Below are 26,588 nucleotides of genomic sequence, written 5' to 3'. Positions count from 1 at the left end.
AACGTTTTCATAAGTAAAAAAATACAACTAGGCTCTATTTCAGTTTAAACTATAGAGTGATAGACAAAAAAGCACTAGTATTTTGTCAAGTTCATCAGCACCAGGCAGTTCAGTACCATAAACATGTGGAGACCTTATTTTTGTTCTGTAGATTTGAGAACTCTTTATATACTAAGCAATACCTATATCTGAGGGGCTTACAATCACCATATTGTCTGCTCTATAACATTCTGCACGTTGTTAAACGCATGAAACGGCAAATCCAACTCACCTCTGTCATCGACAATAAGCTTGTCCATGCCACGTGGGCCAAGGGTGGTGCGCACTGCCTCTGCGATCACCTGGCAGGCATTGATGTTACTCAGGAGCTGAGGAACACCCTGGGAGGTGTCAGTTCCCTCCTTCAGCAGGATAACAGGTGTGGGCTGCAAACAGAAACACAAGCATCCGGGTCTTTAGTAGATGTATACTGAACTGATCAAGCTGCATTGCTCAGCGGTTATGAAACGGTACATAAAAGTGTGATAGTAAGTGGTCTAATTAGATTTCGTTTTTGTGTAAGCCCTAAGCAGGACACTGATGATTACAGCTCCTATCCTGCTCAGGAGAGTCAATGTATTCTGCCAACCCATTAGCAAGGGTTAAACCTATATAGTTAAAAACTACAGGCAGCCAGGGGACATCATAGTGCAAAAATTGTACGCTCTAACAAATTAACACTGCAGTTCTGAGTGTTTAACCCCATGCAAGAAAAAGGAGTAGAAGTTAAACGCATCGTTAAAGTACTGGTCATGAGCTTTAATCGCTGCAGTCGGCATGCTGTACACAGTCAATTGGCTCACTGGCTGCTTCCTGCTCAGGAGCGGCAAATCTCTGCAGCTCCCCTATTTGTTTAAACCCTTTATAGAGGCTAAACATAGAGTTGCACATTGCAAGCTCTAACAAATTAGAATAAGCAATTTTTAGAATAAAAACATAAAAAGGTGGAAAGCACCAGAGGCAGTAGTGAGTTTGGTGCTTTCAAACTGTACAATCCTGGATTACTTGGAAGGGTAATCACTTATTCAAAAAAAAAAAAGCCAGCTACAGCCTGCAATGGGGGCGATTTATCAAAGGCTAGGCGAACTGTCTATGTGCTTCGCCTATAACTGCGCCCCAGCTCACCTCCAGATAAGCGCAAGTGTGCCTGAATTTATTTAAAAAAAAAAAAAAAAAAAAAAAAAAAAAAAACTCCCTATTTATCATAGTACATCCTTATAAATATTTACGCCGCTAAGTCTTGATTATTAAAGATGCAGGTTTTTTTTTTTTTTTTGGTATTTATTTTGCAATTTTTAAATTGTGAGCAGTTAGGTGCAGCAGGGGTCACCAACCTTTTGGACCTCAGGGACCACTAAACTCACAATTTTGAATCCTGTGGACCACTAACATGTTTTTTTTTTTTAAGGTGTGTGTGTGTGAATATATATATATATATATATATATATATATATATATATATATATATATATATATATATATATATATCATTAATAGTTAAACCATAGCTAAGTTTACATTATGTATATATTTACATATTTTTAAGAATTATTTTTGGAATTAACTAACTGAATGACAGAATTTAGAGAATACTTCTAAATGACAGATGAAAGGTGAGTGCCAACTTCTGAACTGGAAACAGAGGCAGAAAGTGGGAAAAAGAATTATGTTTAAAAGGACCACAAGACTTCTAAGTTACCTCCCGACTTAGGAATTATTCAAAACTACTTATGATAATGGCCAGACATTGGAGTCATAAATTAAAGTTTATATCAGAAAGCTCTCAATATGGATGTGAGCTAACCACGACTGATATTACTGGCAATTACTATAATGCTGGTGGGATATGGCTGATCTGCTGGATGGCAATTACTGGAATTCAGGTGAAATGGCTTTGTGCGCGGGAAAATTATTTGAATTAAAAATAATTAATATTTAAAAAAAAGAAGATGGAGGGGAGGAAGACAAACAGTAATGTAAGTCCATCTAAAGGAATTAGGAAAATTACTACAAAGAGACAGGTAAAGGGAAGAAAATAAATTAAATATAGAGAGAAAGTATATAACAAAAGAAAATAAAAAAAAAAAAAAAAAAAAAATTAATTCCACTATTTCAAGCCAAGACTAAACCAACTTCTGCTGGCTTTAGAATGGAAACATCTTCCTATGAGCAGCGTGCCGGGTGGGAGGGGTTAAAAATACAATCTAGCTACGCAAGTTGTGCAGTACTATGCAACGTGCTTGTAATTTATCTCCTCCTCCGTCGGTTTTCACTAATGTCCAGCCAGGCACTGTAGGGAGTTGCTGCACAACGGGGGTGACACCATCAGAGGAGATTGATTCCTGCTTGATGGTGTCAAGGACCACCAACATCTTATGGACCACCAGTGGTCCAAGGACCAATGGTTGGCAACCGCTGAGGTACAGTACCTAATTTATTGTGTTAATGTTATATTTTTGACATATTTAATAATGTTTCCGTGCTGTTTATTTCCATATGTTCTTCCTTGTTGGTACTTTAAGATGACACAAATCTGTCAGTCAAGGCTTATAAAGACCACAATGGGCAAGAAAACTCTTGGTACCCCTATGCGCCTGTGGAAGCGCAAATTTCTGACAATATCAGTCTATTCTTGGCGCTGAGCCTTGGATAAAGCAGCTAAAAGTAGTAAGTACTCCATCACAAACTGTAAAAGAATATATGATAATGCTGTTCGCCTATGTATGTATGGCGAAATATAGAACACGCCATTTAAGGAGAAATTTCAGTTCCCTATCGATGAAAGCAATGATAAATAAGAAACTGGGCATATTTGTAGGTCGGGTTGTGAAATTATGCCTATTACTAATGAATATTGGTGCACTCGGGAGCGCACCCGTGCACCTAAGCGAGTACAAGCGGAGTGCAAAGAAAATTATAGGCGCAGATTGCTTACATAAATAGTGAGATATGGTCGAATGCGTAGTTTTGGGCGGAATTGCGGGCGGATTACTTTGATAAATCGCCCCCAATGTCACCATGCTGACAATGTAGTCATGGCAATTTTCCCTGTGCAAGAATGAGAAGAGTTTGGCCCCTAACCCCAGCAGTGACCCCCCTTGTAAGTCACAAAGGGCTTGTTGGAGTAATCTTAAACAATCTCATCATGCACAAGATTGTGATGGGCAGACTCACAGCTGATAGCCCTGAGAATACTTAAGGGACACTGAACCCAAATTTTTTCTTTTGTGATTCAGATAGAACATGAAATTTTAAGCAACTTTCTAATTTACTCCTATTATCAAATTTTCTTCATTCTCTTGTTATCTTTATTTGAAATGCAAGAATGTAAGTTTAGATGCCGGCCCATTTTTGGTGAACAACCTGGGTTGTCCTTGCTGATTGGTGGATAAATTCATCCACCAATAAAAAAAGTGCTGTACAGAGTACTGAAACCAAAAAAAGCTTAGATGCCTTCTTTTTCAAATGATAGCAAGAGAATGAAGAAAAATTGATCATAGGAGTAAATTAGAAAGTTGCTTAAAATTGCATGCTCTTTCTGAATTACAAAAGAAAAAATTTGAGTACAGTGTCCCTTTAAACACTGAACCACAACCAGCAGCTACAAAATGATAGCTTTATCATCATCACAATCTGTTAACCTAATTCTTTATTGCACTAGATTTGGCTTACAAGCCCAGCCAGTCTGTGGGAATTTATAGTAAAATCAAACCAGCACTTCAACCTGTAATATAGAGAATCACCTCGAGTAACTGCCAAACTCCAAATCCAATATAAAGAACCACATGATTAAAGGAAACACCCCCAAAACGTTGTGATGTTGTCTGTATCCCCATGCTTGAAACAATAAAGGGATTTTAATCTTGGGAATTTTATTGCTTCTTGTTGGAATTGATCGGAAAAGCAAACTGTGATACAGAAACCAGGATTCCACCATGACTATAAAAGGTGACAGTGCTGCAAGGGGCACAAAATCCAGCAATTTCTTATTCTAGCGTATTTTATTTGGAGCATCTGCCCAATTTAGTATTTTAGCCATTTATTCTCAGTGCTGCCACTGTTAAAGGGATAGGAAAGTCATAATTAAACTTGCATAAATCTAAAATCACTTCTACAGTATTTTCAAATGTGCTTTGTTCTCTTGGTATCCGTTGTTGAACATGAATATGCACATATGCTACACTAGTGGGAGCTAGCTGCTGATTGGTGCCTGCACACATTTGTCTCTTGTGATTGGCTAACTAGATGTATTCAGCTTCCTGTCAGTAGTGCAATGTTGTTCCTTTAGCAAAGGATGACAAGAGAATGAAGAAAATGTTATAATAAAAGTAAATTTGAACGTTGTATCTTCTATCTGAATCATTAATTCAATTTGTGGGTTTCCTGTCCCTTTAACACAATGTTTATACAATGTTGCAAGTAACCAGGCAGCATGAAAACTTGTGAAGTTAACCCCTTCCTGCCTTGAGTTTTTTTAACTAGTATTGTGCCATGTAAAGTTAACTCTTTCATGCCTTCAGCTGTGTCTTACAGTATTAACCTGTTAGCGCCGTTGTATTCCGTACTAACAGCGCTTCCTGGATGTGATCGCGGTCTGGAGGGCGTGCCTTGCGTCATAGGGACGCCCCGATTCCATAATTGAAATCTCGCAATCTATTTTTGTTTTTATCCATTACACAAAAAATCCAAATTACTGTGTGCCCTTTGCCGTTATTAACCCTTTATCTCACCTGTCAGACAATCCTAATATTATTATTTACACTGGGAATGCTGAGCATAAGACATAATATGACGTTTGCACGGAAGGAAAAGGGTTAATGTAACAAATGTGTCAATAAGTGGCTTAACGGCAGTTCAGCTTCACTTCTACAAGCTGTCTGTGCACTTTCTGCAAGTTAAGGCATTGTATTGAAATTATCTGGCAACTATAGTGATATTGAAATGGCTGGTAATTTAAAATGCTGAATTCTGCCATAGGAAATAAATTATGCTAAAAGACATTACCCAAAATCCTATTAACTACTGATGCCAGTATGAGCTACAATGCCGTTTCTTGTAACCCTCTTTGGTACCCAAGGAGATAACCCTAGACATACCCCTTAACCTAAGCACCCCAATTATCCCACCTGCCCTCCACTGAGCAACATTCTCACACGAAGGGGTCATAGGGATCAGGATCTCAAACCATTGCATTCAGTGGTTAGCTGATATATGTCGTCTAAAGCAGGATAATAGCTGGACTATCTGGCTGAGATTTAAACTAAATGTCTCTTCAGTAGTAAGGTAATCAGCAGCCTGATGGGGAGGATAAATGGCCTCTGTGGTGGGCTACTTGGAGGAGAGGCAGAACATGACTGGTGCAAGGCCTGTGTACTGCACACCACTATCACAGTAGCACATACCTAATTTGGTAACAATGTGTTTCAAAACTAGCAGATTATGGTCGACCCTTATGCAGCGTATAACAGGAAGACAAACAGACATCACTAACAGCTACTTTATACACAATGAAGTATTCACCTATTACAAGGCACAATATCAGCTGTGACCGTCACCTAGCACGTACTCCCCTTATATTCAAGTATTAAATGGCACAATATCAGCTGTGACCGTCACCTAGCACGGACTCCCCTTATATTCAAGTATTAAATGGCACAATATCAGCTGTGACCGTCACCTAGCACGGACTCCCCTTATATTCAAGTATTAAATGGCACAATATCAGCTGTGACCGTCACCTAGCACGGACTCCCCTTATATTCAAGTATTAAATGGCACAATATCAGCTGTGACCGTCACCTAGCACGGACTCCCCTTATATTCAAGTATTAAATGGCACAATATCAGCTGTGACCGTCACCTAGCACGGACTCCCCTTATATTCAAGTATTAAATGGCACAATATCAGCTGTGACCGTCACCTATCACAGACTCCCCTTATATTCAAGTATTAAATGGCACAATATCAGCTGTGACCGTCACCTAGCACGGACTCCCCTTATATTCAAGTATTAAATGGCACAATATCAGCTGTGACCGTCACCTAGCACGGACTCCCCTTATATTCAAGTATTAAATGGCACAATATCAGCTGTGACCGTCACCTAGCACGGACTCCCCTTATATTCAAGTATTAAATGGCACAATATCAGCTGTGACCGTCACCTATCACAGACTCCCCTTATATTCAAGTATTAAATGGCACAATATCAGCTGTGACCGTCACCTAGCACGGACTCCCCTTATATTCAAGTATTAAATGGCACAATATCAGCTGTGACCGTCACCTAGCACGGACTCCCCTTATATTCAAGTATTAAATGGCACAATATCAGCTGTGACCGTCACCACGCACAGTATTAAATGGCACAATATCAGCTGTAACTGTCACCCCTAATATTCATGAATGTATTAAAAGGTCAAAAGCAAAATGTGTATAGGTGCATTTCAAATAAGAATTTTCGCAATATACTTCCATTAGCAAAAATATAATACTGTTTTTTTTGTGCCATACGCACATAAGTGAGGGGCTGTGGACCAGTATTCAAACACCCCACCAGCAGTGTGACACAAATGATGTCTTCAGAAGCAACACACACCCCACACCAGTAGCTCTCTGAGCAGGCATGGGGTTTGGTGCATGGGCACACACAGGATATGTGCGTATGCTGCTGAAGAACAGTAATAACTTTTACTAGAAGCATTTTTGTTGATGAAAATATATTGCAAAAATTCCTATCTTCCAAAATGAAATACACATTTAATTGAAACCTTTCTATCCATTTAAATGACACTATCAGCTGTGACTGTCACCGTGCACGAGCTCCGCTTATACGTATTAGAGGGCACAATATCAGCTGTCACTGTCACCCTGCAGTAGCGGAGCTGCCGGTGTACCAGACACTCAGCACACTGTAAGGCCTGTGAGACACTGCTTCTTTGTAATACCCCATGACTGGTGCACGTGAGCCCCATTACCCTCCCTGGTGCCCAGCACAACAATACAGCGATATAACAACGGTACAGGCCCAGAGTGAGGCGGCCCCGGGCAGGGAATGTAGCTACAGAATGGCGGCGCAGAGGATGACAAAGGATTGCTCACTCACCATCATCTTGTCAATTATTACGGTTTCCTTCCCAGCCGGCAACTGCTACACCCACAATGCACCGCGGAAAACCTTCACGAACCTTCCTCAAACAACGACCAACTGTAATAGGCGTGGTCTGAGGAAAGGCGTGTCCAAGCTACTATTACTATGGTGACCGGGCATATCCAGAGAGCTGATTGGATCCCAGAGCAGCGATGATTGGTTAGTAAGTTAGTTCCGCTTTTTTCCTGTCAGTGGTGATTGAAGTTGCCATATTAGTACACCCAGTTTTGTCAGTTTGTAACTAGGGTTTTAGAAAAACACGATAGCTACACACAGAGCTAATTATAGTGTGCGCTTCTATTAGAGGTTAGCGGTATAACAGCCCTGATTGACAGAGGGATGAGTCAACTACTAGACTCACAAGCCCTTTCTTTTTCCCAATAGGAGCACTTAGGAGGCGGGGCGTGTTGTGTAGGTGGGCACGCTAGCTGTCCGCTGCTGCTGCGCATGCGCAGTAAGTGAGAGAACTCAGAGAAATGACTGTCAGCCTCAGTGCAGGCTGTGTGCTGGTCTTGCTGTACCTTTTACCGGCCTGGGGTACGTACTGCAGGTAGATGGGGTACACCGGGTATGTGAGCCTATGGAGCCGTCAGCTGTGTGTCGTATGTGAGGCCGAGGCATTCCTTACTTTATGTATGAGCCTGTGGCACCCGTTAACTTGCGCCATGCGTGAGTCTTGGGCACCTCTCGCCCTACGTGTGAGTCTGAGATGTCCCTTACCCTATGTCACTTGTAAGTTTGAGATGTCCCTTACCCCTGTGTCACTTGTAAACCTGAGGTGTCCCTTACCCCCTGTGTCACTTGTAAACCTGAGGTGTCCCTTACCCCCTGTGTCACTTGTAAACCTGAGGTGTCCCTTACCCCTGTGTCACTTGTAAACCTGAGGTGTCCCTTACCCCTGTGTCACTTGTAAACCTGAGGTGTCCCTTACCCCCTGTGTCACTTGTAAACCTGAGGTGTCCCTTACCCCTGTGTCACTTGTAAACCTGAGGTGTCCCTTACCCCTATGTCACTTGTAAACCTGAGGTGTCCCTTACCCCTGTGTCACTTGTAAACCTGAGGTGTCCCTTACCCCTATGTCACTTGTAAACCTGAGGTGTCCCTTACCCCTTTGTCACTTGTAAACCTGAGGTGCCCCTTACCCCTGTGTCACTTGTAAACCTGAGGTGTCCCTTACCCCTGTGTCACTTGTAAACCTGAGGTGTCCCTTACCCCCTGTGTCACTTGTAAACCTGAGGTGCCCCTTACCCCCTGTGTCACTTGTAAACCTGAGGTGCCCCTTACCCCCTGTGTCACTTGTAAACCTGAGGTGCCCCTTACCCCCTGTGTCACTTGTAAACCTGAGGTGCCCCTTACCCCCTGTGTCACTTGTAAACCTGAGGTGCCCCTTACCCCCTGTGTCACTTGTAAACCTGAGGTGCCCCTTACCCCCTGTGTCACTTGTAAACCTGAGGTGTCCCTTACCCCCTGTGTCACTTGTAAACCTGAGGTGTCCCTTACCCCTGTGTCACTTGTAAACCTGAGGTGTCCCTTACCCCCTGTGTCACTTGTAAACCTGAGGTGTCCCTTACCCCCTGTGTCACTTGTAAACCTGAGGTGTCCCTTACCCCCTGTGTCACTTGTAAACCTGAGGTGTCCCTTACCCCCTGTGTCACTTGTAAACCTGAGGTGCCCCTTACCCCCTGTGTCACTTGTAAACCTGAGGTGCCCCTTACCCCCTGTGTCACTTGTAAACCTGAGGTGCCCCTTACCCCCTGTGTCACTTGTAAACCTGAGGTGCCCCTTACCCCCTGTGTCACTTGTAAACCTGAGGTGCCCCTTACCCCTGTGTCACTTGTAAACCTGAGGTGCCCCTTACCCCTGTGTCACTTGTAAACCTGAGGTGCCCCTTACCCCTGTGTCACTTGTAAACCTGAGGTGCCCCTTACCCCTGTGTCACTTGTAAACCTGAGGTGCCCCTTACCCCTGTGTCACTTGTAAACCTGAGGTGCCCCTTACCCCTGTGTCACTTGTAAACCTGAGGCGCCCCTTGCCCTATATCGTGTGAATGGCAAAGAAAACAGGGGCACTACATGGCCTAGCACAGAAGGATCAATAAATAATAGGAAAAAGTGTACTTGCACCAATGCAGTGGGGTGCAAATAAAGCAGACTGAGCTCCCGTCAAACAGCAGCACTTGGGTCAGCAGTCTTCAGGCCTAAGCCTGCTTTGTCTCCATCTGTGTTTCTGTGCTTACGGCAGTCTGTCAGGTCATTCTTCCTCACAGTCATGTGTGAGTTTGGTGTGCCCCTAGCCCTATGTCATGTGGGAGTTTGGTGTGCCCCTAGCCCTATGTCATGTGTGAGTTTGGTGTGCCCCTAGCCCTATGTCATGTGTGAGTTTGGTGTGCCCCTAGCCCTATGTCATGTGTGAGTTTGGTGTGCCCCTAGCACTATGCCATGTGTGAGTTTGGTGTGCCCCTAGCACTATGCCATGTGTGAGTTTGGTGTGCCCCTAGCCCTATGTCATGTGTGAGTTTGGTGTGCCCCTAGCCCTATGTCATGTGTGAGTTTGGTGTGCCCCTAGCCCTATGTCATGTGTGAGTTTGGTGTGCCCATAGCCCTATGTCATGTGTGAGTTTGGTGTAGCCCTATGTCATGTGTGAGTTTGGTGTAGCCCTATGTCATGTGTGAGTTTGGTGTGCCCCTAGCCCTATGTCATGTGTGAGTTTGCTGTGCCCCTAGCCCTATGTCATGTGTGAGTTTGGTGTAGCCCTTTGTCATGTGTGAGTTTGCTGTGCCCCTAGCCCTATGTCATGTGTGAGTTTGGTGTAGCCCTAGCCCTATGTCATGTGTGAGTTTGGTGTAGCCCTAGCCCTATGTCATGTGTGAGTTTGGTGTGCCCCTAGCCCTATGTCATGTGTGAGTTTGGTGTGCCCCTAGCCCTATGTCATGTGTGAGTTTGGTGTGCCCCAGCCCTATGTCATGTGTGAGTTTAGTGTGCCCCTAGCCCTATGTCATGTGTGAGTTTGGTGTGCCCCAGCCCTATGTCATGTGTGAGTTTGGTGTGTCCATAGCCCTATGTCATGTGTGAGTTTGGTGTAGCCCTATGTCATGTGTGAGTTTGGTGTAGCCCTATGTCATGTGTGAGTTTGGTGTAGCCCTATGTCATGTGTGAGTTTGGTGTAGCCCTATGTCATGTGTGAGTTTGCTGTGCCCCTAGCCCTATGTCATGTGTGAGTTTGGTGTAGCCCTTTGTCATGTGTGAGTTTGCTGTGCCCCTAGCCCTATGTCATGTGTGAGTTTGGTGTAGCCCTAGCCCTATGTCATGTGTGAGTTTGGTGTAGCCATAGCCCTATGTCATGTGTGAGTTTGGTGTAGCCCTATCCCTATGTCATGTGTGAGTTTGGTGTAGCCCTAGCCCTATGTCATGTGTGAGTTTGGTGTAGCCCTAGCCCTATGTCATGTGTGAGTTTGGTGTAGCCCTAGCCCTATGTCATGTGTGAGTTTGGTGTGCCTCTAGCCCTATGTCATGTGTGAGTTTGGTGTGCCTCTAGCCCTATGTCATGTGTGAGTTTGGTGTGCCCCTAGCCCTATGTCATGTGAGAGTTTGGTGTAGCCCTTTGTCATGTGTGAGTTTGCTGTGCCCCTAGCCCTATGTCATGTGTGAGTTTGGTGTAGCCCTAGCCCTATGTCATGTGTGAGTTTGGTGTGCCCCTAGCCCTATGTCATGTGTGAGTTTGGTGTAGCCCTATGTCATGTGTGAGTTTCGTGTGCCCCTAGCCCTCTGTCACGTGTTAGCCCAGGCACCCCATAGCCACAGTCATTTTATTTGTAAGGCTGGTGACAGTGATCAGTCCCTCATTAGCATATATCAGGATCTTGTTGCATACTAAACTAATTCCACAAAAGAGCATGCCCCCATTTTGGAGGTGTAAAGAAGACACACAAGCCTGCTCAGCATGTGTTAATCTGGGGGCACACACGACTCCCCACTTAGTATCTAACACAGCAACCCCTCCTGAATATGTGAGTACAGCACCTCTCTCTGATACGTGAGGCCGGTAGTGACGTTATGGGGAGTGTGGGGACAGGCATTGCCTTCTGTTCTTTCATTACCACTCACTTTGGTTTCTCCGCAGGTCTTCGTTTCCAGGAGTACCTTTATTTCCAAGTCTTGAGCCCGGGGGACATCAGATATATCTTTACTGCTACCCCAGCTAAAGATTTTGGGGGGGCTTTTGTAAGTTCTGTACCTGAGGTACACTAGAAATTTGAATAAAACATGATTCCTATGATTTATTTGTTCCAGTAATATATATATTTATAATAGAGGTAACATACGGCTAGATCACAAGTTTGGCATTAGGGTAAAAAAGCAGCGTTAAGGGGTCCTAACGCTGCTTTTTACCGCCCGCTGGTATTACAAGTCTGGCAGGTACAGGTGTACCGCTCACTTTTCTTCCACGACTCGATGCTACCGCAAATCCCCTTACGTCAATTGCATATCCTATCTTTTAATGGGATTTGCCTAACACTGGTATTACGAGTCTTGGAAGAAGTGAGCGGTACAGCCTCTCCTGGCAAGACTCCTACCGCATTTAAAAGTCAGTAGTTAAGAGTTTTATGGGCTAACACCGTAACATAAAGCTCTTAACTAAAGTGTTAAAAAGTACACTAACACCCATAAACTACCTATTAACCCTTAAACCGAGCCCCCACTGCAAACACTAAAATCAAAATTTTTAACCCCTAATCTGCCGACCAGACATTACCACCATCTACATTATACCTATGAACCCCTAATCTGCTGCCCCAAACATCGCCGCCACCTACCTACAATTATTAACCCCTAATCTGCCGACCGGACATTCCCGCCACTTTAATAAATTTATTAACCCCTAAACCGCTGCACTCCCGCCTCGCAAACAGTAGATACATTTTATTAACCCCTAATCTGCCCCCCCAACGTCGCCAACACCTACCTACATTTATTAACCCCTAATCTTCCGACCCCCAACGTCGCCGCTACTTTAATAAATTTATTAACCCCTAAACCTAAGTTTAACCCTAAGTCTAACCCCCCCCCCCCTAACTTAAAGGGACAGTCAAGTCCAAAAAAACTTTAATTTTTCAAATATGGCATGTAATTTTAAACAACTTTACAATTTACTTTTATCAACAATTTTGCTTTGTTCTCTTGATATTCTAGTTGAAAGCAAACCTAGGAAGGTGCATATGATAATTTCTAAGCCCTTGAAGACTGCCTCTATTTTATTTACTTTTCACAGCAGGGGTGAGCAAGCTCATGTAGGCCATATAGATAGCATTGTGATCACGCTCGTGGCTAGTGGCAGACACTGCACTAATTGGCTAAAATGCAACTATATGCAAAATAACTAAAAGTCATGTGATTAGGGGCGGTCAGAAGATGCTTAGATACAAGTTAGTCACAGAAATAAAAAGTGTATTAATATAACAGTGTTGGTTTTGCAAAACTGGGGAATGGGTAATAAAGGGATTATCTATCTTTTTAAACAACAAAAATTCTGGTGTTGACTGTCCCTTTTTAAATATAATTTAAATTACACAAAATAAATTTAACATAATTAAATAAATTAATCCTATTTAAAACTAAATACTTACCTATAAAATAAACCCTAAGATAGCTACAATATAACGAATAGTTACATTGTAGCTAGATTAGAGTTTATATTTATTTTACAGGTAAGTTTGTATTTATTTTAACTAGGTACAATAGTTATTAAATAGTTATTAACTATTTAATAACTACCTAGCTAAAATAAAGACAAAATTACCTGTAAAATAAAACCTAACCTAAGTTACAGTTACACCTAACACTACACTATCATTAAACTCATTACCTAAACTACCTACAATTAATTACAATTAAATAAACTAAATTACGAAAAAAAACACACTAAATTACAGAAAATAAAAAGAATTACAAGAATTTTAAACTAATTACACCTAATCTAATCCCCCTAATAAAATAAAAAAGCCCCCCAAATGAAAAAAATTTCCCTACCCTATACTAAATTTCAAATAGCCCTTAAAAGGGCCTTTTGCGGGGCATTGCCCCAAAGTAATCAGCTCTTTTACCTGTAAAAAAAAAAAAATACCCCCCCAACATTACAACCCACCACCCACACACCCCTACTCTAAAACCCACCCAATCCCCCCCTTAAAAAACCTAACACTAACCCCCTGAAGATCACCCTACCTTGAGCCGTCTTCACCCAGCCGGGCACAAGTGGTCCTCCAGAGGGTCTGAAGTCTTTATCCGATCGGGGCAGAAGAGGTCCTCCAGATGTCAGAAATCTTCATCCAGGGCATCTTCTATCTTCATCCTTCCGGAGCGGAGCGGGTCCATCTTCAATCTAGCCGACCGGAGCATCCTCTTCAAACGAAGTCCTAACGAAGAATGAAGGTTCCTTTTAAATGACGTCATCCAAGATGGCGTCCCTTGAATTCTGATTGGCTGATAGAATCCTATCAGTCAATCGTAATTAAGGTAGGAAAAATCCTATTGGCTGATGCTATCAGCCAATCGGATTGAAGTTCAATCGTATTGGCTGATCCAATAGGATTGACCTCGCATTCTATTGGCTGATTGGAACAGCCAATAGAATGCGAGGTCAATCCTATTGGCTTATAGCATCAGCCAATAGGATTTTTCCTACCTTAATTACTATTGGCTGATAGAATTCTATCAGCCAATCGAAATTCAAGGGACGCCATCTTGGATGACGTCATTTAAAAGGAACCTTCATTCTTCGTTAGGACTTAGTTTGAAGAGGATGCTCTGCGTCGGCTGGATTGAAGATGGACCCGCTCCGGAAGGATGAAGATGGAAGATGCCGCCTGGATGAAGATTTCTGCCATCTGGAGGACCTCTTCTGCCCCGATCGGATGAAGACTTCGGACCCTCTGGAGAACCACTTGTGCCCGGCTGGGTGAAGACGGCTCAAGGTAGGGTGATCTTCAGGGGATTAGTGTTAGGTTTTTTTAAGGGGAGATTGGGTGGGTTTTAGATTAGGGGTGTGTGGGTGGTGGGTTGTAATGTTGGGGGGTATTGTATTTTTTTATTTTTATTTTTTACAGGTAAAAGAGCTGATTACTTTGGGGCAATGCCCTGCAAAAGGCCCTTTTAAGGGCTATTTGTAATTTAGTATAGGGTAGGGATTTTTTTTTTTATTTTGGGGGGCTTTTTTATTTTATTAGGGGGATTAGATTAGGTGTAATTAGTTTAAAATTCTTGTAATTCTTTTTTTATTTTCTGTAATTTAGTGGGGGTGGTTTTTCCGTAATTTAGTTTATTTAATTTAATTGTAATTAATTGTAGGTAGTTTAGGTACTTAGTTTAATGATAGTGTAGTGTTAGGTGTAATTGTAACTTAGGTTAGGATTTATTTTACAGGTAATTTTGTCGTTATTTTAGCTAGGTAGTTATTAAATAGTTAATAACTATTTAATAGCTATTGTACCTAGTTAAAATAAATACAAAGTTGCCTGTAAAATAAATATAAATCCTAAAATAGCTACAATGTAAATATTAGTTATATTATAGCTAGCTTAGGGTTTATTTTATCGGTAAGTATTTAGTTTTAAATAAGATTAATTTATTTAATTATGTTAAATTAATTTCATTTAATTTAAATTATATTTTAAGTTGGGGGGGTTAGGGTTAGAGTTAGACTTAGGTTTAGGGGTTAATAACTTTATTATAGTGGCGGAGGCAGATTAGGGGTTAATAAATTTAATATAGTTGTGTCAACGTTGGGGGGGGAAGCAGATTTGGGGTTAATAAATATAATGTAGGTGTCGGCGATGTTGGGGGCAGCAGATTAGGGGTTAATAAGTAATGTAGGTGGCGGCGGTGTCCGGAGCGGCAGATTAGGGGTTAATAATATAATGTAGGTGTCAGCGATAGCGGGGTCGGCAGATTAGGGGTTAATAAGTGTAAGATTAGGGGTGTTTAGACTCGGGGTTCATGTTAGGGTGTTAGGTGCAGACGTAAATTTTCTTTCCCCATAGGAAACAATGGGGCTGCTTTAGGAGCTGAACGCTGCTTTTTTGCAGGTGTTAGGTTTTTTTTCACCCAGCTCAGCCCCATTGTTTCCTATGGGGAAATCGTGCACGAGCACGTTTTGCCAGCTTACCGCTACCGTAAGCAACGCTGGTATCAAATTGAGATGTGGAGCTAAATTTTGCTCAACGCTCACTTTTCTGAGGCTAACGCCAGCTTGCAGAAAACTCGTAATACCAGCGTTGTTTAAAGGGAGCGGTAAGAAAAAAAAAGGAGCGTTGGCACCACACAGCCTTACCGACAAAACTCGTGATCTAGCCGATAGTATTTAAAGGGACATGAAACCCAAAATGCTTCCAATTTACTTCTAGTATCCATTTTGCTATCCTAGGTAGGTTCAGGATCCTTTGCTATCCTTTATTGAAGAAGCAGCAATGCACTACTGTGCTACCTAAACACATTGGTAAGCCAATGGTAAGAGGCATATATTTGCAACCACCAATCAGCAGCTAGCTCTCAGATCCTGAGCCTACTTAGATATGCTTTTTAATAAATAATACAATAATATTACAATAAAACTAAGCAAATAAGTTGTTTTAAAGTGCATACTCTATATGAATATGAGATGAATTAAAAAAAAAAGTGTCCCCAATGTGACCAATTCACTGCTGCACCAATAAAGCACCTGCCACAGTGTCACCAGGTACATAATGTTATGGTAACATTTCCTCCTGGTAACCCCTTGGCACCCAAAGTGTTAACTGTAATCATAATTCTAGCCATAACCCTGACTACCACAGCGCCACGATCACTTGTGATCAGAATGAGCGATTAGTTAGAGCTCCGCCTGCGACAATCTGCAGTTGTGCCTGAGGCTACATCACTATGACCTGTTCACGTGCTGTGGTGACATTGCTTTTCTTTATGCCACCTGTACAGAATCAGAGATATGACCAGATCCACTTGGTTCCAGCAGATCCTCTTGAAGCCTGTGGGGATCTAAATAATGGCGCCTTCATCCAAGGTCAGATTGCGCTGGTGGAGCGAGGGTAAGGCCTACACATAGTGCTTAAATAGTTACTTATGAAATTGTAATGTAAAATGTTTAATTAGGTGCATTATTATTTATTTTGTCCCCTTTTTCTATCATTTAAAGGCTACATGAAGCACAAACATTTTCTTTCATAATTCAGAGCATACAATTTTATTGTTCTATTATCAAATGTACTATGTTCTCATGGTATCCTTTGTTGGAAAGCAGCCAGGTAAGATCAGGCGTGTGCATGTGTAAAATGTTATACAATTGTAAGACCACGAGATGGTATCAATGTTTGCTGTCATGTTGTGCCCCAGATGTGCGTGCTGCCTGCTTTGGTATACCCTGCAACAAAGAATACCATGAGAACAAAACAAATTTGACGACAAGTAAAATGGATTTTCTTTCATGTAATTGGCAAGAGTCCATGAGCTAGTGACGTATGGGATATACATTCCTACCAGGAGGGGCAAAGTTTCCCAAACCTCAAAATGCCTATAAATACACCCCTCACCACACCCACAATTCAGTTTTACAAACTTTGCCTCCTATGGAGGTGGTGAAGGAAGTTTGTGCTAAGATTTCTACGTTGATATGCGCTTCTCAGCATTGTTGAAGCCCGATTCTTCTTAGAGTACAGCGAATGTCAGAGGGACGTGACGGGAGTATCACTTATTTGAATACGATGATTTCCCTAACTGGGGTCTATTTCATAGGTTCTCTGTTATCGGTCGTAGAGATTCATCTCCTACCTCCCTTTTCAGATCGACGATATACTCTCAATTTACCATTACCTCTACTAATAACTTTTAGGTAAAAGGTGGTCCCTCAGGCGCCTCTAGACGGAGGCAAGGGGTATAGGAATAGTGATTAGGACAATTCAGTGAGAAAGTTACTTAACACTCAAGATGAAAGTTACTTCATGTAAAACTTATGGTGAAAGTTACTTCATATACTATTTATTAGAAACTTATTAAGCACGATTAAAATTGTTAATGAACACTGAGATAAAATTGGGAACAAATGGTCACAAATAAATGAAAGTACACAAATAAACAAATTTAGGTATTACAGTACAATAGTAAACTTCTAAAATCACATAAAAAAAAAAAAACCTTCATGGATCCATGAGGAAAAAATGGGTGATAAAACCATATAAAAAATATACAGAGTACAACCCCAAACAGTGATGGGTTGAAATATGAACTGTCTTGGTAAACAAACGTTTGGACAGATATATAAAGGCAGGAAAAAACCTAAATGTCACTCAAAGGTGAAGGGTACGGCTGTATGGTACAGAGCAAATTCACAATATGACATACAAAATAGCATACATAATCCGTGAAGAGTGTATAATCTGTGAAAAATTGACCAATAAGAATAAAAAATGGAAAAAAAAACACACAGTCTGCTGGAAGTAAAAATATATAGAGATGTCACTGTTTGGGGTTGTACTCTGTATATTTTTTATATGGTTTTATCACCCATTTTTTCCTCATGGATCCATGAAGGTTTTTTTTTTTATGTGATTTTAGAAGTTTACTATTGTACTGTAATACATACATTTGTTTATTTGTGTACTTTCATTTATTTGTGACCATTTGTTCCCAATTTTATCTCAGTGTTCATTAACAATTTTAATCGTGCTTAATAAGTTTCTAATAAATAGTATATGAAGTAACTTTCACCATAAGTTTTACATGAAGTAACTTTCATCTTGAGTGTTAAGTAACTTTCTCACTGAATTGTCCTAATCACTATTCCTATACCCCTTGCCTCCGTCTAGAGGCGCCTGAGGGACCACCTTTTACCTTAATATACATTCTCGGTGGCTACTAGGTGCCACCACCCTTAAGGCTTATAGGGGGTTGTCTGGCGCAGGTCCATTACATATCTTTCACTAGTAACTGTTTTAGTACTGGTTTGGCTATCTGCTATATGTGGATGGGTGTCTTTGGGTAAGTATGTTTTTATTACTTAAGACACTCTCAGCTATGGTTTGGCACTTTATGCATTTATATAAAGTTCTAAATATATGTATTGTACTTATATTTGCCATGAGTCAGGTTCATGTATTTCCTTCTGCAGACTGTCAGTTTCATATTTGGGAATGTAAACAGGTTAAGAAATTTATTTCTTACCTGGGGTTTAGTTTTTTTTCAATTTGACTACTTTTTTGCAATTGCGGGTGTTAGGCCCGCGGGTGCGTCAAATGCTAGACTTTATTGCATCATTTTTGGCGCAAACTTTTTTTGGCGCGAAAAGATACGTTTATGGCGCAACTTCGTCATTTCCGGCGTCATACGTGACGCCGAGACCTTTCACATGGCGGCGTCATTAGTGACGCAAGTGTGTCATTTCCGGTCATTTTTGGTGCCAAAAAAGTTTACATTACATTGTGCGTCATACTTGGCGCCAAATTTTTTTTCATTATTTCAATACCCCATTGATGTTTGCCTCCTGCTTTCTTCTCTATCAAGAGGCCTATGCTTTTGCATTTTTTCCCATTCCTGAAACTGTCATTTAAGGAAATAGATAATTTTTTATATGTTGTTTTTTCTCTTACATTGAGCAATATGTCCCAATCTGATCCTGTTTCTGAAGTTTCTGCTGGAACATTGCTGCCTGACATCGGTTCTACCAAAGCTAAGTGCATTTGTTGTAAAAGTGTAGAAATTATTCCACCAAATGTCATTTGTAATAGTTGTCACGATAAACTTTTACATGCAGATAGTGTATCCATCAGTAATAGTACATTGCCAGTTGCAGTTCCTTCAACTTCTAATGTGCATGATATACCTGTAAATTTTAAAGAATTTGTTTCTGATTCTATTATGAAGGCTTTGTCTGCATTTCCACCTTCTAATAAACGTAAAAGGTCTTTTAAAACTTCTCATTTAGCTGATGAAATTTCAAATGACCAACAACATAATAATTTATCCTCTTCTGATGAGGATCTATCTGAAACAGAAGATCCTTCCTCAGATATTGACACTGACAAATCTACTTATTTATTTTAAATAGAGTATATGCGTTCTTTATTAAAAGAAGTGTTAATTACTTTGGATATTGAGGTAACCAGTCCAATTGACGTTCAGTCTAATAAACGTTTAAATGCTGTTTTTAAACCTCCTGTGGTTTCCCCAGGGGTTTTTCCCATTCCTGAGGCTATTTCTGATATGATTTCTAGGGAATGGAATAAGCCAGGTACTTCCTTTATTCCTTCTTCAATGTTTAAGAGATTGTATCCTTTGCCAGCAAAATCTATAGAGTTTTGGGAAAAAATCCCCAAAGTTGATGGGGCTATTTCTACTCTTGCTAAATGTACCACTATTCCTATGGAAGATAGCACTTCCTTTAAGGATCCTTTAGATAGGAAGCTTGAATCTTATCTAAGTAAGGACTATTTATATTCAGGTCATCTTCTCAGACCTGCTATTTCTTTGGGTGATGTTGCGGCTGCATCAACTTTCTGGTTGGAAAATTTAGCGCAACATGAATTGGATTTTGACATATCTAGCATTATTTGCTTACTGCAACATGCTAATCATTTTATTTGTGATGCCATTTTTGATATTATCAAAATTGATGTTAGATCCATGTCCTTAGCTGTATTAGCTAGAAGAGCTTTGTGGCTTAAATCTTGGAATGCTGATATGACATCTAAATCTAGATTACTATCTCTTTCTTTCCAAGGTAATAATTTATTTGGTTCTCAGTTGGATTCTATTATTTCAACTATCACTGGAGGAAAAGGAGTTTTTTTGCCTCAGGATAAAAAACCTAAGGGTAAATCTAAGGCTTCTAACCGTTTTCGTTCCTTTCATCAGAATAAGGAACAAAAACTCAATCCTCCTCCCAAGGAATTTGCTTCCAGTTGGAAGCCTTCCTCAAATTGGAATAAATCCAAGCCATTTAGGAAACCAAAGTTTGCCCCTAAGTCCGCATGAAGGTGCGGCCCTCATTCCAGCTCAGCTGGTAGGGGGCAGATTAAGGTTTTTCAAGGATTTTTGGATAAAATCAGTCCAAAATCATTGGATTCAGAGCATAGTCTCTCAAGGGTATCAAATAGGATTCAAAGTAAGACCTCCTGTGAGAAGATTTTTTCTCTCACACATCCCTGTAAATCCAGTAAAAGCTCAGGCTTTTCTGAAGTGTGTTTCAGACCTGGAGTGTTCAGGGGTAATAATGCCAGTTCCTCCTCAGGAACAAGGTTTGGGGTTTTATTCAAACAGTCTACACCAGAATTGTTATTGTTTTAAAAGATAGATAATCCCTTTATTACCCATTTCCCAGTTTTGCATAACTAACACATTTATAATAATATACTTTTAACCTCTGTGATTATCTTGTATCTAAACCTCTGCAAACTGCCCCTTTTTTCAGTTCTTTTGACAGACTTGCAGTCTAGCCAATAAGTGCCTGCTCCCAGATAACTTCTCGTGCACGAGCACAGTGTTATCTATATGAAATACGTGAACTAACACCCTCTAGTGGTAAAAAACTGTTAAAATGCAATCTGAAAGAAATGGGCTTCAAGGTCTAAGAAAATAGCATATGAACCTCCTAGGTTAAGCTTTCAACTAAGAATACCAAGAGAACAAAGCAAAATTGGTAATAAAAGTAAATTGGAAAATTGTTTAAAATTACATGCTCTATCTGAATCATGAAAGTTTATTTTGGTCTAGACTGTCAATTTAACGCACCGCAAACAGTCCATTTGCACAACCGCAAACTCCCCATTTGCACAAGGTTGGATACCAAGCTAGCCATGTCCCGTTCCTTGTCCTCACTGATGTCATTGACGTTCTCTTCCTCCACCCAGCCACGTACAACACCAAGGGTCCCCGAAAGGTGACAACAAGCCCCCTGGAACGCCTACTGTGTTTGGTCTTCCACCTCCTCAAAGCCACCTTTCTCCTCTGACTCCTCTTCTTCAGACTCCTCTCTCTGCGTTGCCTCTCTCTGCGTTTATTATAAGGTGTGTTAAGTAGTACTATTCCTATCAGTTTAATCCCTGTTACGTCCCCTATCAGGGGACGTGTATATGGCATCGATTTTAGGAACCGGGAGATGGAAAAAGATGCTTGGTCGGTCCTCCTACTTCAAATTTGGGGCACTGCGCGTGCAATCTAATGTGCCACCAGATAGGAGTGGTGTGTTAAGTAGTACTATTCCTATCAGTTTAATCCCTGTTACGTCCCCTATCAGGGGACGTGTATATGGCATCGATTTTAGGAACCGGGAGATGGAAAAAGATGCTTGGTCGGTCCTCCTACTTCAAATTTGGGGCACTGCGCGTGCAATCTAATGTGCCACCAGATAGGAGTGGTGTGTTAAGTAGTACTATTCCTATCAGTTTAATCCCTGTTATGTGCCTTTTTTTTTGTTTGGTTTTTGAAGCCACAGTGCAGCACCAGAGGCCAGAAAAATTAGGCATGTACACATGCCTGATAAATTAGGTATTGTTGCAGCCGCTGCTGTAGCAGCGGCCAGAAAAATTGATGTTTGTTTCCCAGGCAGAAAGTGCCCTAAAACATTGCGGCTTGAACCCTAGTTGGTGGCGGATAAGTCACGCAAGTCATCCGGCATTCAGAGATCAAATACAGCAGCATGTGGACCATTTTTAGCCCAAGGCAGCTCATCTCATCAGGCCTTTTTTAGTCGAATGTATCGCCCACTGTCAGTCCCTTCGGGATCCATCCCTTATTCATCTTAATAAAGGTGAGGTACTCTAGAATTTTTTGACCTAGGCGACTTCTCTTCTCAGTGACAATACCTCCTGCTGCACTGAAGGTCCTTTCTGACAGGACACTTGAAGCGGGGCAGGCCAGAAGTTCTATGGCAAATTGGGATAGCTCAGGTCAAGCCTGCACACCCAGTAGTCAAGGGGTTCATCGCTCCTCAGAGTGTCGATATCTGCAGTTAAGGTGAGGTAGTCTGCTACCTGTCTGTCAAGTCGTTCTCTGAGGGTGGACCCCCAAGGGCTGTGGCAATGCGTAGGACTTAAAAAGCTCCGCATGTCCTCCATCAACAACACGTCTGTAAAGCGTCCTGTCCTTGCCGGCGTGGTCGTGGGAGTCGGAGGATTACTTTCACCTCTTCCCCTGTTAAATTCCCGTTGTGACATCACCCTTATACACTGTGTAAAGCATACTTTTTAATTTATTTTGGAACGGCTGCATCCTTTCCGACTTGCGGTAATTCGGTAACATTTCAGGCACTTTATGCTTATACCGGGGGTCTAGTAACGTGGACACCCAGTACAGGTCGTTCTCCTTCAGCCTTTTTATACGAGGGTCCCTCAACAGGCACGACAGCATGAAAGACCCCATTTGCACAAGGTTGGATGCCGAGCTACTCATGTCCCATTCCTCGTCCTCAGTGATCTCACTGAAGGTATGTTCTTCCCCCCCAGCCACGTACAACACCACGGGTACCAGATAGGTGACAATGAGCACCCTGGGATGCCTGTTGTGGTTGGTCTTCCTCCTCCTCTGACTCCTCTTCCTCACAATCCTCTTCCAGCGTTGCCGCAGGTCCAGCAAGCGATGCTGATAAGGCTGTTTCTAGTGGTGATGGTGACCACAACTCTTCGTCTTCCTCTTCACGCTCATCTACGGCCTGATCCAGCACTCTTCGCAGGGCACGCTCCAGGAAGAAAACAAATGGTATGATGTCGCTGATGGTGCCTTCGGGGTGACTGACTAGGTTTGTCACCTCCTCAAAAGGACGCATGAGCGTCCAGTAACGTGGCAAAAAAATTCCCAGCTCCGCAGAGGCTGTTCTAGCACCCAGTTCATACAAATAGTCGTTAATGGCTTTTTCTTGTTGGATCAGGCGGTCGAACATTAGGAGTGTTGAATTCCAACGTGTCGGCTGTCGCAAATCAAGTGCCTCACTGGCATGTTGTTTCGCCGCTGGATATCTGAAAAGTGCGCCATGGCCGTGTAGGAACACATGAAATGGCCACACACCTTCCTGGCCTGCTTCAGGACGTCCTGTAAGCCTGGGTACTTATGCACAAAGCGTTGTACGATCAGATTACACACATGTGCCATGCACGGCACATGTGTCAACTTGCCCAAATTCAATGCCGCCACCAAATTGCTTCCGTTGTCACTAACCACTTTGCCGATCTCCAGTTGGTGCGGAGTCAGCCACTGATCCACCTGTGCGTTCAGGGCGGACAGGAGTGCTGGTCTGGTGTGACTCTCTGTTTTCAGGCAAGTCAACCCCAAGACGGCGTGACACTGCCGTATCCGGGATGTGGAATAGTACCAGGGGAGCTAGGGGGGTGCCGTTGATGTGGAGCAAGACGCAGAAGAGGACTCAGCCGAGGAGGTTATGGAAGATGATGGAGTAGAGGAGGTGGCAGCAGGCCTGCTTGGCAGCCGTCAGCAGGTTTACCCAATGTGCAGTGTAGGTGATATACCTGCCCTGACCATGCTTTGCAGACCAGGTATCAGTGGTCATATGGACCCTTGCCCCAACACTGTGTCAGGATTAATTCTGCTTTTCCTAAAAGGCAGAAAAAAGAGCAAGATAGAAAAATAATTTTCTGAACCACAACTGCAGCTTTAAGAAATGTTGTAAGTGTAGTTAGGCAGATATCAGATACATATATATAACAAGGGCGCAACTGTTGTTTAATATGTAAGATGATATCTGTCTGGCAATTAATATTGGATCAAATCTGAATCTGCAGCTAAGCAACAAGTGTGTAAATGCAAAGTGCAAATCAATGAACCAAAAGCAAAAGTAAAGTTGTGATTATATAAGATGCAGAAACAAATTTTACATAGCAGGAATTTTAGCAGAGCAGGCATAATATCAGCTTAATAAATTCCTGTCTGATATTGAGAAGCGTTAACTTCAGTTATCAATCTTAGAAGAAGTGTGGAACAAAATAACAGAATCAATGTAGACTCCCTTCATCTATTTGTTTAGCATTCTAATTCAGTTAGATAGTAAGAGGAGGTTTTTAAACAGGCTCGTAACTGAGCTAACAATTCGTTATAAGGAAAAGTTCAGTTTATATACAGGATTGCGGTGTACAATAATGGTAAGATGGAAAGTTGAATTCTTACCAAGCTATAGCAAGTGCAAATCCGTTTAGGTAGGTAGTTTTGCTGGGTAGTCTGGTACCGGGGAGCGATTGTAAGGAGGATTGAGAGTTGCAGGTATGAGTTCCGTTGGCGTGTGACGTCACAGCCGGCTCGGGTTGAGCAGAGATCCTGTGTCAGGCGCAGCAGCTGCTGAGGAGTGTGAATCCTGAGTAGATCGGTTGCGGCACAGAGACAGAATTCTAAGCAACTAACAATAGGTTAGTTGATCCTTTATACGTTGTGAGTGGGAGGGATTTACAAGAAAGGTGCAAAGATATAAGCACCAAAGGTTGCACAAAGAGTTAGGTTAGCCTATAATCATGACAGGACCCCCTCCCCAAAGATCAACACCGGGGATCAGATCGAGGACGGTCCGGATGACGGCGGTGAAACTGAGCCAAGAGGCGAGGAGCAGATAGATTGGAAGAGGGCTCCCAAGAGTCCTCCGAATCCGGATAACCCTTCCAGTGAACCAAATACTGTACAGTATCTCGCACCATACGAGAGTCCAAGATCTTCTGTACCTCGTATTCAGATTGAGGAATTGGAACGGAAGGCAGATGCAGGTCATGGACAGCATGGTCACGTAGAGTCCGGTAGGGGTTGAGTAGACTTATGTGAAAAGTAGGGTGTATCTTCATCGAAGCCGGCAGGGTAAGGGTGACAGCATTGGAGTTCACAATCCGGAGGATGGGAAAAGGACCAATATAAGTTGAAGATAACTTCTTTGTTGGGAATGGCAACCTTAGATTTCGTGTTGACAACCATACATAATCCCCTATCCGATAGTTAGGGGACAGAATCCTCTTTCTATCGAAATACTTTTTGTAGCGATCCTTTGCCATCCTTAAAGGGACACTGTACCCAAAAAAATTCTTTTGTAATTCAGAAAGAGCATGCAATTTTAAGCAACTTTCTAATTTACTCCTATTATCAATTTTTCTTCGTTCTCTTGCTATCATTATTTGAAAAAGAAGGCATCTAAGCTTTTTTTTGGTTTCAGTACTCTGGATAGCACTTTTTTATTGGTGGATGAATTTATCCACCAATCAGCAAGGACAACCCAGGTTGTTCACCAAAAATGGGCCGGCATCTAAACTTACATTCTTGCATTTCAAATAAAGATACCAAGAGAAAGAAAAACATTTGATAATAGGAGTAAATTAGAAAGTTGCTTAAAATTTCATGCTCAATCTGAATCACGAAAGAAAATTTTTGGGTACAGTGTCCCTTTAAATGTCGTTCTGTTACGGAGAAGGAGTTGGAGATGGTGTTTATGATCTCATTAACTACAGGACAAGAATTGGCAGATGAGATATCCCAATGAAAAGAGGGATGAAAAGGAGTTGATTTTTTAGAGGTGTGGAAGGAGTTATTGAATGCAAACTCGGCAAAGGGTAATAGATCTACCCAGTTATCTTGCCTAGTGGTTACAAAACATCTTAGATATTGTTCTATCCACTGGTTTGTTCTTTCAGTTTGGCCATTCGTTTGCGGATGGAAAGAAGTACTCAACCTCCTAGAGACCCCTAAAGCTTGACATAATTGTTTCCAAAATTTGGAAGTGAACTGAGTACCTCTATCAGAAGTTATAGATTCGGGTATTCCATGTAACTTGAAAACATGATTTATTAGTAGGTTTACGGTTTCTGCTGAAGTAGGCAATTTATGGAATGGTATGAAATGAGCCATTTTACTGAAAAGATCTACCACTACAAGAATAGTGTTGTTTCTACTGGAGAGTGGTAAGTCGACTATGAAATCCAAAGCTATATCGGTCCATGGACGGGTTGGTGTCGGTAGGGGAATGAGTTCCCCAGTAGGTGTGGTCTTAGGTGTTTTTGAGATAGTACAAGTTTTACAGGTCTTTACAAAATCAGAGACATCGTGTGTTAGCGTAGGCCACCAAAAGTATCTTTTCACGAATTCTTGCGTTTTAGTGATTCCTGGATGTCCCACCATTGCTGAGTCATGGAGAGAGCTTAATACGGTCTGACGGAGAGTAAATGGTACATAAACTTGTTCTTGATGATACAATAACCCATCAGGACGTAGAGAAAGTTCACCATTGGGTTTAGTGTAATCCAGATTTTGTTCTTTTATGAAGTCTTGGGTTTGATCTGCTGTCAGAGCTAGAAATTTCTCAGCGGGTATGAGAGAATTATCTTCTGGAGTAGTAGATGGATTTTCTAGGTGTCGGGAAAGGGCATCAGCTTTTTTATGTTT

General features: G+C 41.8%; 2 protein-coding genes across 2 annotated transcripts in view; one reads left to right on the top strand and one right to left on the bottom strand.

Moving 5' to 3' along the window:
* Window positions 1-7,302, bottom strand: part of CCT7 (chaperonin containing TCP1 subunit 7) — a 94,622-nt gene extending 87,320 nt beyond the window's left edge. The window contains exons 1-2 of the mRNA XM_053700340.1: window positions 7,146-7,302; window positions 272-425 (exon numbers count right to left, since the gene is read on the bottom strand). Coding sequence (XP_053556315.1) covers window positions 272-425; window positions 7,146-7,151 — 160 coding nt within the window. The 5' untranslated portion in view covers window positions 7,152-7,302. The remainder of the gene's footprint in view (window positions 1-271; window positions 426-7,145) is intronic.
* Window positions 7,303-7,663: 361 nt separating this feature from the next.
* LOC128650423 (protease-associated domain-containing protein 1) overlaps window positions 7,664-26,588 on the top strand; it is a 40,328-nt gene continuing 21,403 nt past the window's right edge. The window contains exons 1-3 of the mRNA XM_053704360.1: window positions 7,664-7,727; window positions 11,311-11,411; window positions 16,158-16,267. Of these exons, the coding sequence (XP_053560335.1) occupies window positions 7,667-7,727; window positions 11,311-11,411; window positions 16,158-16,267 (272 nt within the window). The 5' untranslated portion in view covers window positions 7,664-7,666. The remainder of the gene's footprint in view (window positions 7,728-11,310; window positions 11,412-16,157; window positions 16,268-26,588) is intronic.

This window comes from Bombina bombina, chromosome 2 (assembly GCF_027579735.1).
Source record: "Bombina bombina isolate aBomBom1 chromosome 2, aBomBom1.pri, whole genome shotgun sequence".
Classification (NCBI taxonomy): domain Eukaryota; kingdom Metazoa; phylum Chordata; class Amphibia; order Anura; family Bombinatoridae; genus Bombina; species Bombina bombina.
Note: the sequence above shows the minus strand (reverse complement) of the source record. Positions and strands in the feature narration are given on the sequence as shown.